Here is a 17,075-nt window from a genome sequence, read left to right as displayed (position 1 = left end):
TGTTCATAAGTGAACTGACGCATAAAAAATTAGTGTGCATGTGTTCACTACTGATCATGAACACATTCACAGTATGAAACAATGTTCATGATATTGATCAGTACTTTGTTCATAGGTGAATGGTTATCATAAGTGTACCATGATCATAAGTGTGCATGTTTCAAATTAGTGTGCATGTTTCTTATTGGTRCAAATGGGTCATTAACACCATTTGTTTGGTTAACAAAAGATCCTCCTCCACCCATCTCTCTCTACATATATACCTATATATATGCATGTGTGTGTGTGTGCGTACTCACACATGTCTGGGATGTGCCACAATTTGATTATCTTGTAGAAGATCCAAAGAATGAGTTTTACATGAAAGTTTCTTACAAGTCCAACGACTTTCTAAGGCTTAATCTGTTGCTTCTTGCTTTCGAGCCGCAGTTTGCAAAGATTATTGGGAAAAGCATGTCTACCATGTATCCTTAAAGTTCTCTTCTGATCACCCATGACTTATGTGTACCACTMGTGCCACGAAGGCTTTTGGAGGGGAAAGGCTTTTTTCTTATAAAGAGAGGTATAAGAGAATGGAAGACCAAAGAGACCCTCTGAAAATTCCTAAGCAGCAGGGCTGCTATCAACCAGCAACGACAAAGTATCATATTTATTGTTAATCCATTCCCTACATTTCCTATATTGGATTGATGAATCCCACCCCTTAAAGAATAGAGGACCCGCAACTTCCGCCTTGATAGGGCGGTGCTCTAACTGATTTAACTACAATCCCAGGTTGGAATCTCAACCTCTTACAATTGTCGAGAGATGTCAATGTACTACATCATAACAGTTTGAAATAACATCTACTTACAAAAAAGATCAATTTGAAAGAGTGAGYATAAATAAGAGATCTTCTCTTTTTCTCATGCTTGAGGAAGAGAGTGACTCTCGGTCTTATTTAAATATTCTSAATCAGTTTGAAATTAAGGAACTTYGTTGAACTTATGTTCTYTGTTCCTTCACCWATATTTATTCACATCTATTTAAATATGTAMATATGATAAATAATAAGTTGGATGGATGGGTTGACGTGTTATCAGCTTTCACTTTCTGGGTTTCTATGCGTTGTTCCCTTTGAAAAGGCAGCAATCCTTTTTGGATTTCATATTTATGTTTCAATATCCATTTTTATCTACTTATTTAATAAAATTTGTTGTAACTAATATATTCAGTTCAATACAATTTCGTTGGTTTTGTAAATTCAAAGGAATTAATGTGGTGAGTCTAATTTAATTGACAATTAGATGAGATTTTTATTGTTGTGCATTAAGGTCTCTGGATTAAACGAATTGATAAACAAATTACTTATTTAATAAAATTTGTTGTAACTAATATTCAGTTCAATACAATTTTGTTGGTTTTGTAAATTCAAAGGAATTAATGTGGTGAGTCTAATCTAATTGACAATTAGATGAGATTTTTATTGTTGTGCATTGGTGCATTCGGTATGGTGCATTTCAAAGTTTTGAAGGTGCGTTTGGTATGGTGCATTTCAAAGTTTTGAGGGTGTGTTTGGTGCGGTGGACATGAGAGGCTTGTTCCATATTTGGTGTAGAACAAGAAAGAAGAAGCAGATTTAGACAAATATACCCTTTGGAAAAAAAACATCCCTAACCCACCTCCTTCTTCCATTGATTCACGCTCTGTACCTAACACCTCCATACACCATCGATCGACTTCATCTTCGTATCAGTTCCTCGTCTTCTTCACAGGTAAACGACGCCTTTATCCATATCATCTTGTCTTCTGCCTGTCGATTCTTGTTTTCATTGTAGTTCTCGATTTCCGCCTTTCACACAGCATCTCGATTTCTACTTGATTTCTCGGTCTGCAACTATGTTGTATTACCATGATTGTCATAAGAAAGATTTTATTGTAGATTTGTTTATCTGCTACTAAACTTGTGATATTTTCTCTTTATTGAGAGCCAATTCAGTGGCAACATCTCGATTTTTACTTTTCACTTCCCATTTCACACCTCCATACTTACTGTTTTTTTGTGATTTTCACACATGAAACTTTTTTGTGATTTTCACACATGAAACTAAACAGAAAATTGATGATTTCTCATACATGGAACTAAACAGAAACTTGCCTTGAACCTACTATTGAACCTTATTGAACCTACTATTGTGATTTCACATCTAATTCATTTAATTAGATGAGATTTTTAATAATTCATTTCCTTGCATGCTTTCCAGTTGCAATGTAGGTAGTTTAATCCCCCCCCCCTTACCATTTTGAAATTTTACTTTTAACATTTATCTAAATTTCTTACATATATATGCTAAATTTTAAGCAGCCTTCAATGACCAAATATTTTGGCAATTAAAAATGAAAGCTCATGGTTATTACCTTTGTTATTTTTAACCTATTCCCAGCCGCATTGGTCGAGGATTGAAGCACAATCATTTGGGTATGTCTTTTGTTTGCAAATATTGTGAACTTCTCTTTACATAGTAGCGTTTTCAATACTTCTCTTTTAATTGAGGATATAGACAATCCTGGATGAACATAGTTCATAGGACAAAGGATTATAGATATGAACCAGGGGTGAAAGAATTTCTTAATTTTGCATACTGTGACAAAGAGGAGTCATCCAAAATTCCTTGCCCTTGCAAAACTTGCAACAATTTTCGCTACCATAATAAAACCATCGTATTCTCGCATTTGATATAAAAGGGGATTTTTGCTAGTTATGATAGATGGATATATCATGGTGAGACCTGTGATGTTTCGGATGATGGTGATGATGATATATCATTCAATGAAAATGATGAGGCTAATGATGATATGAACGGTGATGACCTTGATGAGATGTTAAGTAACATAGGTCAAGGTACATGGGGTGATAGTTGGCAAGCTAGTGGTGGACCTTCTTAAACTTCAGACAAAAATTTAGAAACCATTCGTAGATTAAAAGATGAATGACACCAAGAGTTTTATCCAGTATGTCAAAAGTATTCAAAATTTTCATTCATTGTTACTATTTTACATTTAAAAAACAATGAGTGGTTGGTACGTCAAAATATTTGATGCCTTGCTTGATATATTAAGAAAAGCCTTGCCATCTTCAGCCTTGGTCCCAAGGAACTTCTATGAAGCAAAAAAAAGACATACGTGATTTGGGGTTTGGGGGACAAAAAAATACATGCATGCATCAATGATTGTGTTCTTTACTGAAATAAGTATGCGTCTCTTACCCAATGTCCAAATGATGACTACAAATAGCCTCGGTTTAGCGAAAATGATGTGAGGGTTCTACGAAAGGTGCTTCAATACTTTCCTCTCAAACCTAGGCTTCAAAGGTTATTCATAGATAAACAAGTTGCTTGTGATATGAGGTGGCATAAGGAGAAGCGAGTTAATGATGATAACATAATTAGACATCTTGCAGACAATGAGGCTTGGAAACACGTTGATAGAGTGTTCCCTTCATTTGTCAATGATCCATGCAATGTACGTTTAAGGCACGCAACTGACAGAGTCAATCCTTTTGGAAACCTAAGCAATTCATATAGCATATGATCGGTCTTTGTTGTCCCATATAATCTGCCTCCATGGAAATATATGAAAGACTCGTACTTGTTCATGTTTATATTGATTCCTGGTCCCACATCACAGGCACTAACATTATGGGTGAGCAGCGGAACCGGGTACCTGCCTATGGAACCGGAACCGCCTTGGAACTGCCGGTTCCGGAACCGGAACCGATATGAGTGGTTCCGGTTCCGGTTCCTAAAATACGGAACCGATTGAGAATGGTTCCGGTTCCGGTTCTCAATTTTTTGGAACCGTTACCCGCCGGGTACCCGGTATTTTTCAAGTAAAAAAATAATAATTATTTTTTAATACCAAATTTATATTAGGTTTACATCTTGAAAGCACGTCGTCATTTTCATTCTTCATCTAAATTCTCCATATAAAATGATTCGTATTTTTTTCAAATTGTGTATTCACTTGGATTCATACTATGTAATCGTTAAACTTTGAACATTTACCATTATAATATGTAATTGTTAAACTTTGAATATTTTCTATTAGTCTATTATAGTTTGTAATCGTTAAACAATATTTGTAACAATTATTTTGTATAATTTGTATTCTTGCTTATTTATTTAGTGTTTTGGCAATGTTTATTTTTTATTTCTAAACAATAAAATTTTAATATTTTAGGAAGTGGGTACCCGGAACAGGAACCGGTTCCCGGCGGTTCCGGTTCCTGTTCCAAAAATTTAAGAACCGCTCTAACCGGTTCGGTTCCAATATTTCAAGAACCGCCGGTTCCGGTTCCTGTCAAAAAGGGCAGGTACCCGTCTATGCTCACCCCTAACTAATATTGATGTTTACTTACAACCTTTGATAGATGAATTAAATGAGTTATCGGTTGGTGTTACCTATGATCCACATAGAAAAGAAAGTTTTACACTACGTGCAACTCTTTTGTGGACAATAAATGTTTTTCCTACATATAGTATGCTCTCTGATTGGAGTCTTAAAGGACAAAATATGTGTCCAATGTGTATGAATGAAACATCATCTCATTATTTTACTCACAGTAGGAAAATATGTTATATGGGTCATCGAAGATTTTTCCCATCCTCAAACCAATGGCGAAGGGATAAAAGGAACTTTGATGGGGAGCTGATATTCGAGAGCCAATCGCACCAAAGCCCGGCCATGAAATATTGTCAGATGTTGATTCTACTATTAATGAGACATATTGCTTTGTTAATAAAAGAAAGCGTAAGAATGTTAATGGCAAATAAGGATGGAAAAAAAAGTGTGTTCTTTAAGCTTCCATATTGGGTTTTTCTAAAATTGAGGCATAACATAGATATCATACATGTTGTTAAGAATGTCACTGAAAGATTGGCAACCAACATTAAAAACAAGACTAGGGATACATGGAAATCTCGTAAGGATTTGATGAACGAAAAGTTGCAGAAAAATTTACATTTGCAACCATATGGTATTTCATTCATATGCCTATGGCTTGCTACCACTTGATGAAGGATGAGAAACAAAAAGTATTAAATTTCTTGAAGTCACTCAAGTTCCTGGATGGATTTGCTTCGAATATATCTAGATGCATAAAAGGGGAAGAATTTCAATTGTCTTGCATGAAAAGTCATGATTTTTATGTCTTCATCCAACGAGTGTTTCCCTTATCAATTAGTGGTTGCTTGACGAAGGAAGTTCGGCTTCTACTGTACGAATTAAGTGAGTTTTCCAGAAATTATGCACTCGAAATATGTACTTAGATGTTCTTGAGAAAGAAGAGGCAAAAGTTGTCGTCATCTTATGTAAATTGGAGCAGCTATTTCCTCCATCATTCTTTGACATCATGACTCATCTTTTGACTCATTTGCCATATGAAGCGAAGATAGCAGGTTCCCTCAATATCGATGGATGTTCCCATTTAAGAGGTAATTAATTATATTTCTTAAAATGTCTAAAGTTATTATTCCTTTTTTATTATATTAATTCATTATCATTGGTTCAGAAAAATGCATATTTTAAAAGGATACGTTCAAAACAAAGCTCGTCCAGAAGGATGTATTGTTGAGAGATACATAGACAATGAATGTCTAACTTTTTTTTCGATGTATTTGAACGATGTTGATACTGTTTTCAAAAAGGTTAAGCGCAAAAACGAAATGATGGACAGTAGTGGTGACATTTCTGTATTCTCATGTAGAGGTTGTCCATTGGGTAGTCTTCAAATATGTGAAATAAGTGACACTGAATTGGAGAAGATTCATATATACATTTTGAACAATTGCCATGAAATGGAAGATCTAATAAAGTACCCTTTTATCATATAATTACTATTTATGTATTTTTCTTTTTAGTATAATAACACCGTATAATTTGTTTAACTTCTATAGTGCACACAAAGTTCAGCTCGAGGAAGAAAACTGTAACAATGTAAATGAACTTCATGGCAAACTATTTCCTTCATGGCTTTGACAACGTGTAAGACCAATGTTTGAGATTTGTTTTAAAAATTTATATATAACATTTTAAACTTGGTTAACCAATTATATGTTCTTCCCATTCAGGTGAATTCTTGTCCACAATCATTTGCACCTGAAATTCGTATATTGTCCTGTGACCATTACATTTCGTGAATTGATATCGTGGTTGTATGGTGAATGGATATAGGTTTCACACCCAAAGTCATGAAAAGAATAGGAAAATTCAAAATAGTGGAGTTGTAGTGCAAGGTGATCATGGTGAAAACATTATTGATTTTTATGGGATATTATAAGAAGTTTTAGAGGTAGAATACTTGGGAGAAAATAAACAAATGTTAATATTCAAATGTGACTGGTTTAATGTTGGTGATGGGAATGGAATAGAAATTGATAAAGAATATTGGGTCACTAGTGTTAATATGTCTCGAAAATGATACAAAGATCAACCATGCATACTTGCATCACAAACCAAACATATTTTTTGTACGTGATTTAAAATTGGGCAACAATTGGCATATGTGGTGCAAAGTAGTACCCCTAGAACATTGTATGATGTTCCTATACAAATTGAAGAAGTATATCAAGAACAAGAGACACATTTAGATCTGATCGTGGATTTGACAATGCATTTTGATCAACCATCTTTAACAAGAGGAACTGGCCCATTGGAAATTGTAGATGCATCAATCATTGGTCAAGACTCAAGTAGACGGTCAAATCAAAACCGTCATTGGTCAAGACTCAAGTAGACGGTCAAGTCAAAACCCTCATGTCATGGATGAAAGGCTTGTTGATGATGATGACAATAACCCAACAGATAATCTTCTCAAAAAGAGGAATCATGGCAAGATGATTATACTAATTCAGAATAGACATTTTATTTTTCAGAAATCTGATTTTAATGGTTGGCCCCTAGAAAAGGAGTATTGAAAAGGTTTGGTCTGCAAACGTCAAGTAACAACCATGGTGTTCCACTACCTCAGAGATCAAGTAGCAATCCTGATGTTTCGAAGGCTCATAAGTCAAGTAACAGCCGCCATGTTCCACCACTTCATAAGTCAATTAGCAGTCGTGATATTCCACCACCTCATATGTCAAGTAGAATCCATGAGGTTCAACAACGATAGAAATTAAGTAGCAACAATGATGTTCAAAAGCCTCACAAATCAAGTAAGAGCCACAATATTCCACCATCTCATGAGTCAAATAACAGTCGAGATATTCCAATGGAGAACCAAGGCCTAGAGAAAGATCATCAAGAAGAGGATCAAGAAATTGATTCTCTACACATTAAGATAGGCACGAGTGATCCCAATCGGAAAAGAATATCGGTTCAACTGCTTATGGTGTGTTTGTTATTATAGTATAAATTAAGTAGTTGAATTAGAATAGTATGTGATTAATGTAATGTATAACTGATAATTTTTCGTGTTGAATAAATTGTTTAGGCACATGTATTACTCGGAAAGAATCAAGAGTCTTAAGTGAAACGAGAGAGACGCTTGAATAAGGGGCAATTTGTTTTCTTAGTTGATGAATGTGTTGGACGTATAATTGGGGAAGATAGCCAGTGATTTATCACCAAAGGCGTCGACATTGGGTCCATTCCTGTTTCAATATTCATCTCCAAATAATGAGAATGAATAGATTATATGGCTACTCAGTTAACTGTTTCAGTTTAGAAAAGACTATATTTATTTCTATTAAGTCCTGTCACACACTCACCATTTTCTTTTAGCTCACAAACACTTAGGGGTTGTTTACCAAATTTTGTATTAAGTCCTGTATGGATAAATTTGTCTGTCTGGATATATTTATGTTGTTGTTTACTTTTTTATCTGAATCAACAGTCTGAATAACAGAAATGACTAATTTAACCCTTGAAGATGAACTACGTACTGTTTAATAATTGTTCAATAAACCCAAATGGAACCAACTATTTAATCAAGATTCACACAACCCCAAACACCCCTTCACCCAAACAACTGTGCTTCTATCCCTACCTCCACCCCCCACCATCATTTTTTTCCAAATCTCACCACTCCATTCTCTCTCTCCTTTCTTTCTGAAGCAGGAACAACGAAAAAAGCTTCTGAATCTTGAATTCCATCACTGTACTATTGCTGTTACTCTGTGTCGTAAAGTTCGGCAACTGAGGGAGATTTCAAGTAACCCATTCGCGGATTTCAAGTCGTCATGGTGTTTCTTCATCTTTGTGTTGCAGGGGGGTTGATTTCTTGGCAAAAAATTTGGGGGTTCTTGATCGTTTCTTTGGGTTAAATCGACAATGTGAGGTGAGTTACTTGAAGATTTCATCTGGGGTTTTCTTATTTTGTGATTTTCTTGATGATGGTGGCTGCCATTTCTGAAACAACAAACCAAACAAGACCTCTGTTGTTGCCTTCCGAGAAAGATAATGGAATTAATAAACCAACAAGACCTAAATCAAGACAAGTTTCTTCAAGATACTTGTCTCCTTCGCCTTCGCCTTCAACTTCTTCAAATTCGTCGTCTTTACCCACACCCACACCTTCCAGAAGGTTCCCATCTCCTCTCGTTTCGAGAAATTCGACTATCAATCGGTCGATTGATGGAGGAGAAGAGGGTTCTGTAAACAGTTTGGAGGAGAAGAGATGTGCGATCGATGGAGGAGAAGAGATGTGCGATCGATGGAGGAGAAGGGTAGGGCAGTCTTTTAGCCGGCTTAATCTGGACAAGTTCCTTTCTTCATCTGGGCGAATAAGCCCATTTCTGAGCGATTAAGCCCAAAGTAAACAGCCTAGAAAGTCTGTGCGAATAAGCCAATTTATCCACTAAGCTCATTAAGCCACAAGTAAACAGGCCCTTAATCTCTCAACATTTTGTCTCAAACACTCCCTTTCAAAATATATCTAACCTAGGGATGTGTTTCATGGGTAGGTCCTTCCGGTTCTGGATTGACCATTGAAACTTCTAAGTTCTTAGCACTCAGAAAACTATTGCACATTCAGAGATATATATACGTTAAATCTCGTATAGAAATGAAGAATGAGTCTTGAATTAATGTATTCATAAATCATATATGAAGAACAAGTTCTGAACTGGGTTGTTCAGAAACAAAAACATTTAAGGTATCTATTTAGAATTATAAAGAAACAAATTCAAATACTAAACAGAATGACCCAATACGAATAGTGTGACAACAAATATACAATGATTAGAATGTATAATTATGAAAAACAAGTCATAGTTATTATTTCAGATAAGAATCGGATCATAGATATGAAATAACGAACAATGAAAAAATTAGAAATTCAAACGAGTGTATTTCCACCAAAAATATCAACAAATATATGAGACGTAGAAATAACTAATTTTAAGAACAGTTCAATCAGGTATTGGAATAATGCAAGATGAGAAAATACACAAGTATTAACTCAATGAAATACCTGTTCAAAGATAGTACTCATTTTTTTTTAAATCATCTAAAACCTCACTTCTTAAAATCATAAAATATTTGAGGTCAAAGAAGTGGTTTGAACATTTGTAAAAACATTTTAATATACTTAGAAGTTGTTCTTCTTCTAAGCATGTATAAAAAAATATTAAGCACAAAAAAAATTGATTTAAAAAAATTCTTTTATCACTAAAAATTTGTATCACTCAAAAAAAATTCTGGCCGATGAGGGAATTATATCGCTCAACCTTATCGTTTATCACACAAGACTATCACTCATTGCGCAACACTATGTCAACACTCATTACTTATCGCTCAAGTCTATATCCGTATAAGGACTTTATCGCTCACAACTATGTACGGATATAACAGTCAACACTCATCACTCAAGCTCACAATTGTGTCGGTATAGAACTCTAATCGTACAACACTATGACCGGATTATACTCTCATCACACAACACTATGTCCGGATTGAGCCTTCATCGGACAGCACTAGGTCGAGATTGAGCCTTCATCGGACAACACTATGTCTGGATTGAGTGCTTATCTCCCACCTCTTATTTATTCAAAAATCCTGTAAAAAAATATATCAGTTAAGTATTCATCTTACATTCATATACGAATAAAAAAAACTTACTCCCCCTAGAAATTAGATTAGATAAAATCCATATACTCCCCTGAAATTATTATCATATTCAAAATGAGGTAAAACATTATACTCCTTTGAAAATAGATTAGCCCAGGTTCTGAATTGCGTTGTTCAGAAGCTGTATTGAAGGCCGGGTCCTGAACTGATTTATTCAGAAACTATATTGAAGAACAAATCATCATATACTCCCCCTCGAACCAAACATCAGTCTATCATGTGATTGAAAATTTGAATTCAACATAACACATGATAAACCTGTAAAACAGATTAGACATATTTTGGTATCCATACTTTCATGGATCCTAATTTGTTAGCACTGGTTTGGGGAATACTATAAGTACCATACCATCTATTCATTTTAGATATTTTCTGTTTAGATCTCATCACAGGGAAGTCATATATGTAATAAGTACCATACCAATTGTTATCATACTTGTTATTCCTCTAATTGATAAACTTGTTAGCTCCACATCTTGAACAACATATATTCTTCTTGCTAAGACTGATCAAATGATTAGTAGATTTGACAATACTAGGTAAAACAGTCTTTGAAGCAAAAAAATTTGTTTCACCTATAGACTTATTCTTAACAAAATTGTCTGTAGTTGATTTCTTCTTCCAAAACATTTCCTTCATTTTATAAAATTCACCTGATTCAATCACATAAACATTGTAATATTGTCGAGACAAATGAGATTTATGATTTGAATCACCAGTTTTGGAAAATCTGCTTGAGTAACTGTTGGATTTGACAAAAGAATTATTATTCTTGCAGTTTTAACTGAAGATAGAGACTCATTTGAACTATCCTTTTCAGAAAACTCTTTGAGTTCATTCAATAATTGATCTCTTTCTTTAGTTATAAGAGCATATTTGTTTTCAAAATCAGATCTCATACTATTTTCAGTAACAAGATCAACTTTCAAATCAGATAATTTTTTTGTGATTTCAGAAATTTTACCTTCAAGATTTGATCTTTATTTTTCAAAAATATTTCTTTCCTTTTCAAAGTCTCCTCTTTCTGTCTCAAAATTTCCTTTCTCATTCTCAATAGCAGTATCTAACCATTTCTTCTTTTCAGCTAACTCCTTAGCTATGACTGTATTCTTCTTTGTTGCATTCTTTCTCTTAGTAGCAAAAGACATTCTCTCATCATCCAGACTTTTCTGAATAGCAGCAACGCTCTTTGAAAGTTCCAAATACTACTTATTAGATGTTTTCTTCTCAGCTTCAAATTTACCTCTTTCCAAGATAATTATCTTCTCAAATTCAGATATTTGCTCTAAAAGCTTTGCATTATTCATCTCAAGAACCTTAATCTTGCTTTCAAGAATCTTCCTTTTAGCATCAAACTTCTTTTCAGCTTTTGTGAACTTTTCCCTTTCCTTTTCAAGTTCCTTAATTGTCATAATTCAACAACTTTTTATCTTTTGAGATTAGATATCCTTTTCTTTTCTTCCTCAAACTCTATTCTTTCAGAATTCAAAATTTTCTCAACTTCATAAACTCTTGTTGTCAATTCAAAATTTTTCTTTAACTGCTCAAAGTTTCTCCTTTGATACTCATTATAACCACTTTTATTGAGAAGTTCATTTATCTGTTCCTGTAAAAACTTCTTTTCTTCTCTAACTTGATCATTATCCTTTACCATATCTTTGGCCCAACAAAGATATGGATGGTTCTCATAAAACATTTCAGTATATTTTTCTTGTTCCTTTTTAAACTTCTTTTCCAAATCAGAAACTCTCTCTTTAAGTTCCTTGTTCTCTCTTTCTGACATGAATATTATTTCAAACAACTCACATTGATTGATTAACTCTTGATCTATAATACAGTTCAAAACTTAGAAAACCATATAATCACCTCTTATCGGATAGAATGTTTATCGGACACCAAATAAATCTGACAACAAAGGTTATTGGACAAAACTGCTTATCTGCCAACAGTTTATCGCACAAAACTGCTTATCGCCCAAGTCTTTATCGACCAAACTCCTTATCGCTCAACACCTTCTCGGACAAGCCTTGATCGGACACAATCACTTATCGCTCAAAGCACAAATGATGAGGGATGAGGACTTCACCTGTCACAACACCAAGCGACGAACAAGGTTAACGCTCAACACTTTAAGTGATGAAGAAGGATTATCGCTTAAGACTTGAACGATAATCAAAAAATTAAAAGATCAATGGGTGATGAAAAGAAATCGCCTATAGAGGTATGAGATGAAGGAATATTAATCGGATAACAAGCACATTTAACAGGCAATGAAGCTCTTTATCGCTTGATGAATCTCTTCAACAGGCGATGAAGAACAGTTAGACAAATTTTCCAGAATTCAACCCAAATTCACTCAAAATTGAATACTTGTATAGATTGATTCGTAAGATTACCAAAAGCAAGTTTTTAGTGCAAATTCGTACCAAAAACAGATCAAATTGGTCAAATTTTGATTGAATATCAAGAACAGTCAAGAACACGAATCAAGAAAAAAAACCAAAATTGACACTTGAAATCAACTCAATTACAAAATTAAATGATTCTAACCAATTCAGAATGGAACTTCGCAATTTTACAATCAAATTCACATAGATATGATATTATGATCCAAAACAGTAAGCAAGAACGTGTCAACCAAAAAATAGAAATATTTGTCCAAATTGATTCAAAACAGTCGAATTCAATGTAATCAGATTCTCTAAGTTGTTGTTTTCTGCTCTGATACCAATTGATAATCCTAGAAATGATTAATCAGTAACAATTCAATGATTCAAGAACACTTTAGCAATTGTAGAATGTAGAAAGAGAATTCTTCAAAACTCCAAATGTATTAGATTGTTGAAAGATTACAAATGATCAAAGTTACTTCAGGAATTCTCTAAGAGTTATACCAAGATTACAAACAAGACACCTATATATAAGAGAATACAAGAAGCATAAAGCTTGGACACAACAATTAAGCACAAAAACTTGAACCTAACATGAACCTTACCTTTAATCGATCTTTTCAATTGCATTATGTTTTGTTTATGTTGTAATCTTAATCCATACTGGACATTTGGCTCATACTGTGTTTTTCTTCCGGCAGGTATCTAGCTAGGGGAAATCTAGGGCTTTGTAAAGAGAGGACCACTTGCTTCTGAGGACTTCTATTTATTTGGAGTTAATTTTAGTCTTGAACTAGAATAATATTTGAGTTAATGTTTACTTGAGACTTAACCTTTATCAATGCGACTTTAAGTTAAACTTTCGTTGAAACTAAGTGGCTTGATTTAATCAGATTTTTTAGTAATTCATTATGTTATTTGGAAATTTCGTTTCCACTGCTGATTTGAGGTGTTTCATTTTACTCTCGCCTTTAAGGTCGAGCCTATAGAAAAGTAAATATGTTCTAGCTAGTTATCACTTCCCCCCTCCTATAGTTATAGTAGTACTGGGAATTCCTTTATCTTCTTTGAATGAGGAGAGAGAATACTCATTCCTCTCCCTTTGGTTGAGTGGCTTCGTTCTTATAAGCTAGTCCGCCTATTTGTAAAAGTTACGAAACCTTCCCTCTATCTTCTGCATACCATGTGACCGAATTATCCTGTGATGCATAGTCAAAGCTGAAAATATTAACTAGATGAAGGGCTAGGATCACTTCTCTACTTCTCAAATACTTACCACTTCTCAAATGAACCTATGACTATATATAGGGGCTCCTTCAATTGTTAACCCAATAATTGGTGTCAACCACGTGAACCAATATTAGCCTTTAATTTGTTTAATCCACAGATGAAATTGATCAGTGGTAATTTTGTAATAAGATTGAAACTGATGTGGTTCACAACAATGAACGAATGCAATTTTGGAAAATATAAGAGAAACTTTTTGGTTATTTTTAATTAATATATTTAGTGGGATGTTACAAAAAAGAGTTGCATGATTTTAGGGATGATAATTATATCATTTCTTTCAAGTTTTTCAATGAACAAGTTTTACCGCGAAAGAAAGATGAAGATTCAACTTGGACAAGTTCATAAATGAAACTATGTTCATTAGTGAAATAGTAAATGTGTTTATTACTGAAATTTGTTCTTAAATGAACTAGGTTAATAAGTGAACCCTATTCATAAGTGAACTAACGCATAAAAAATAAGTGTCCATGTGTTCACAATTGATCATGAACACATTCATAGTATGAAACAATGTTCATGATATTGATCAGTGCCTTGTTCATAGGTGAATGGTTATCATAAGTGTACCATGATCATAACTGAAACTTATTCACTAGTTTCACTTTTGAACTTGTTCAAGTTGAATCTCCATCTTTCTCTCTTTGTAAACTTTTTACTTGAGAAACTTGAAAGAAATGATATAAGTTATCATCCCTAAAATCATGCAACTCTTTTTTGTAACATCCCATTAAATTCATTAATTAAAAAAATAACTAAAAATTGAAGTTACATTTATACCATTAATATTGACTCCAACATGCTAATTAACAAGGACTAACAATGGTTTCTTATTGGTGCAAACGGATTTGTACTATTAACACCATTTGTTTGGTTAACAAAAGATCCTCCCTCCCCCCCATCTCTCTCTATCTCTCTCTTTATATATATATATTATATATATATATATATATGAGTGTGTGTGTGTGTGCACGCACACGTACTCACACATGTCTGGGATGTGCCATAGTTTGACTCTCTTGTAGAAGATCCAAAGTATGATCTTTACATGAAAGTTTCTTACAAGTTCAATGACTTTCTAAAGCTCAATCCGTTGCTTTTTGCTTTCGAGCTGGAGTTTGCGAAGATTATTGGGAAAAGCATGTTTACCGCATATCCTCAAAGTTCTCTTCTAATCACTCATGACTTTTATTTACAACTAGTGCTACAAAGGCTTTTGGAGGGGAAAGGCTTTTTTTATTTAGAGAGGTATAGGAGAATGGCACACCAAAGAGACTCTCTGAAAACTCCTTAGCAACAAGGCTGCTATCAACCACCCATGACAAAGTATCATATTTCTAGTTGAGATCCATTCCCTCCATTTCCTATATCAAATTTATGAATCCCACCCCTTAAAGAATACAGGACCCGTAACTTCCGCCTTGACAGGGCGGTGCTCTGACYGATTGAACTACAATCCCAGGTTGGAACCTTAACCTCTTACGGTTGTCGAGAGATGTCAATCTACTACATCATAACAGTTTGAAATAACATCTACTTACAAAAAATGATCAATTTGGAAAAGTGGGCATAAATGAGAGATCTTCTCTCTTTCCTATGCTTGAGGGAACGAGTGACTCCAAGTCTTATTTAAAGAGAGTGAAATGAGCATTGTCTTTTAGCCACCAAAATCGTTCCTTAATCCCCAGAGATACACCACGCCCGGATCAACATCGAAGACCTATTCGAGATCAAGGTAGAAATTATCAAACTCATGTGGGCCTTGACCTAATGGGAGATTGGTTGGGGTGAGGAGCTCGATCCTTGGATAATCTGAGAACCGCCACGGGGAAAGATTCCTTAGAATGTTCAATTGGGCTAGGATATTATTCAAATGTGGTAGGAGTTTTTTTCCCACAGATGTCCAATAGGTTCTACGTGTTTTTTTATTTGTAAGTAAGACCATTTTAACATTATTTTCCTCTAGGTCTATTCTTCAAAGCTTTTGCTAGCTATCACGTTTTCTGTTGGAATTCATGGTCATAAAAGTCGTCAGTCCCTATAGTTGAAGAAGTCACATTTCAAGACCCTTAAATGACTGCTTAGTCAAAATATTTGCCTCTTATAGTCATCTTTTGAAATGTCTCAAGATTCATTGTTTTTGTGAACATATATACGTTGAGAATGATTATTGTCATAGAGAACTTCACAAGTGTTTAGTATCAATTGTATTTGAGGCAAAATAACAGTTTAATGGTTTCTTGCATCAGGGAAGCAAAATGATCTCTTTCAGTATACATGATATATGCCAAACATAACTTACTCATATGGTCTACGCTAGTAAATGTTAGTTTCACTTATGGTCTATGCTAGTGTTTTTTCCGTTGGATGTTTTACACACTCGTACAGTTGGTTTTTAGCTCAAGATTTCCTTTCGACTTGTTTGAATTTAAACAATGATTCTTGAACACGGTCCTCAAGCATGTCTATTTTTCTCTGAACACGAAAAAAACTAGTTTTAGAATATAAGTTTCCATATCAAATGAAAATGTAAACATTATATGAATTGAATTAAAAAATAATATTTTTTTTATGATTCTTAAAAAGTTAAGAACATTTGTATGATTAAAAAAACCAAAACATATTTATACAATTTATCTCCTATTACCAAACTTGATGAAATATCCTCTGAGAACATGAGTTTAGGTGAGAAGTGTAAAAAATGATCTGGACTTATGATATTTTTAATCTCATCTTTACCCATGAATTGCGAATCTCACATAAATTAATATGGTGCATCTCATTAGCACTAATATTCAAGTAGGATTGATCGAAGCGTTGAAGATCCATTTCTACCTTTCTCACCATACCTTCCAATATTACCGAAACTCAACTCTATCAATCCTTGGAGTTCATAGAAAATAACTTTTTATAAAATAAAAAATAAAGTAAATAACAAATTTGGTCCCTATGGTTCGTTGAAAATAACATTTTTCATCTATGCAAGTTCAAATTTACAAGATAACCATCATGTTTTGCAAAAAAAGTTCAGATTTGGTCCATCCCTTTAACCATTGTTAAAAAGATTATGTTAAATAAGGAGTATTTCCGTCATTTTATCGACTTTTTTGTCTTTGAAAATTGATTTTTTACAGAACTTTTTACAAACGACGATGAACATCTTTAGGGATGGCAAAAAAAACCGAAACCGACGGTGAAAACCGAAAACCGAAACTTTCGGGCCGGGTTCAGGGACATTTTATCGGGGACGGGACGGGGATCGGGGACGAATTCGGGGATTTTAACGGGGAC

At 34.1% G+C, this 17,075-nt stretch overlaps 1 protein-coding gene across 1 annotated transcript in view; it reads left to right on the top strand.

Annotated features, from left to right (window-relative positions):
* LOC112505982 overlaps positions 1-2,925 on the top strand; it is an 18,259-nt gene extending 15,334 nt beyond the window's left edge. The window contains exon 6 of the mRNA XM_025110015.1: positions 2,725-2,925. Within this exon, the coding sequence (XP_024965783.1) occupies positions 2,725-2,925 (201 nt within the window). The remainder of the gene's footprint in view (positions 1-2,724) is intronic.
* Positions 2,926-17,075: the final 14,150 nt, after the last annotated feature.

The sequence above is a fragment of the Cynara cardunculus genome (assembly GCF_001531365.2).
Source record: "Cynara cardunculus var. scolymus isolate 2C chromosome LG 2, CcrdV1, whole genome shotgun sequence".
Taxonomy (NCBI): domain Eukaryota; kingdom Viridiplantae; phylum Streptophyta; class Magnoliopsida; order Asterales; family Asteraceae; genus Cynara; species Cynara cardunculus.
Note: the sequence above shows the minus strand (reverse complement) of the source record. Positions and strands in the feature narration are given on the sequence as shown.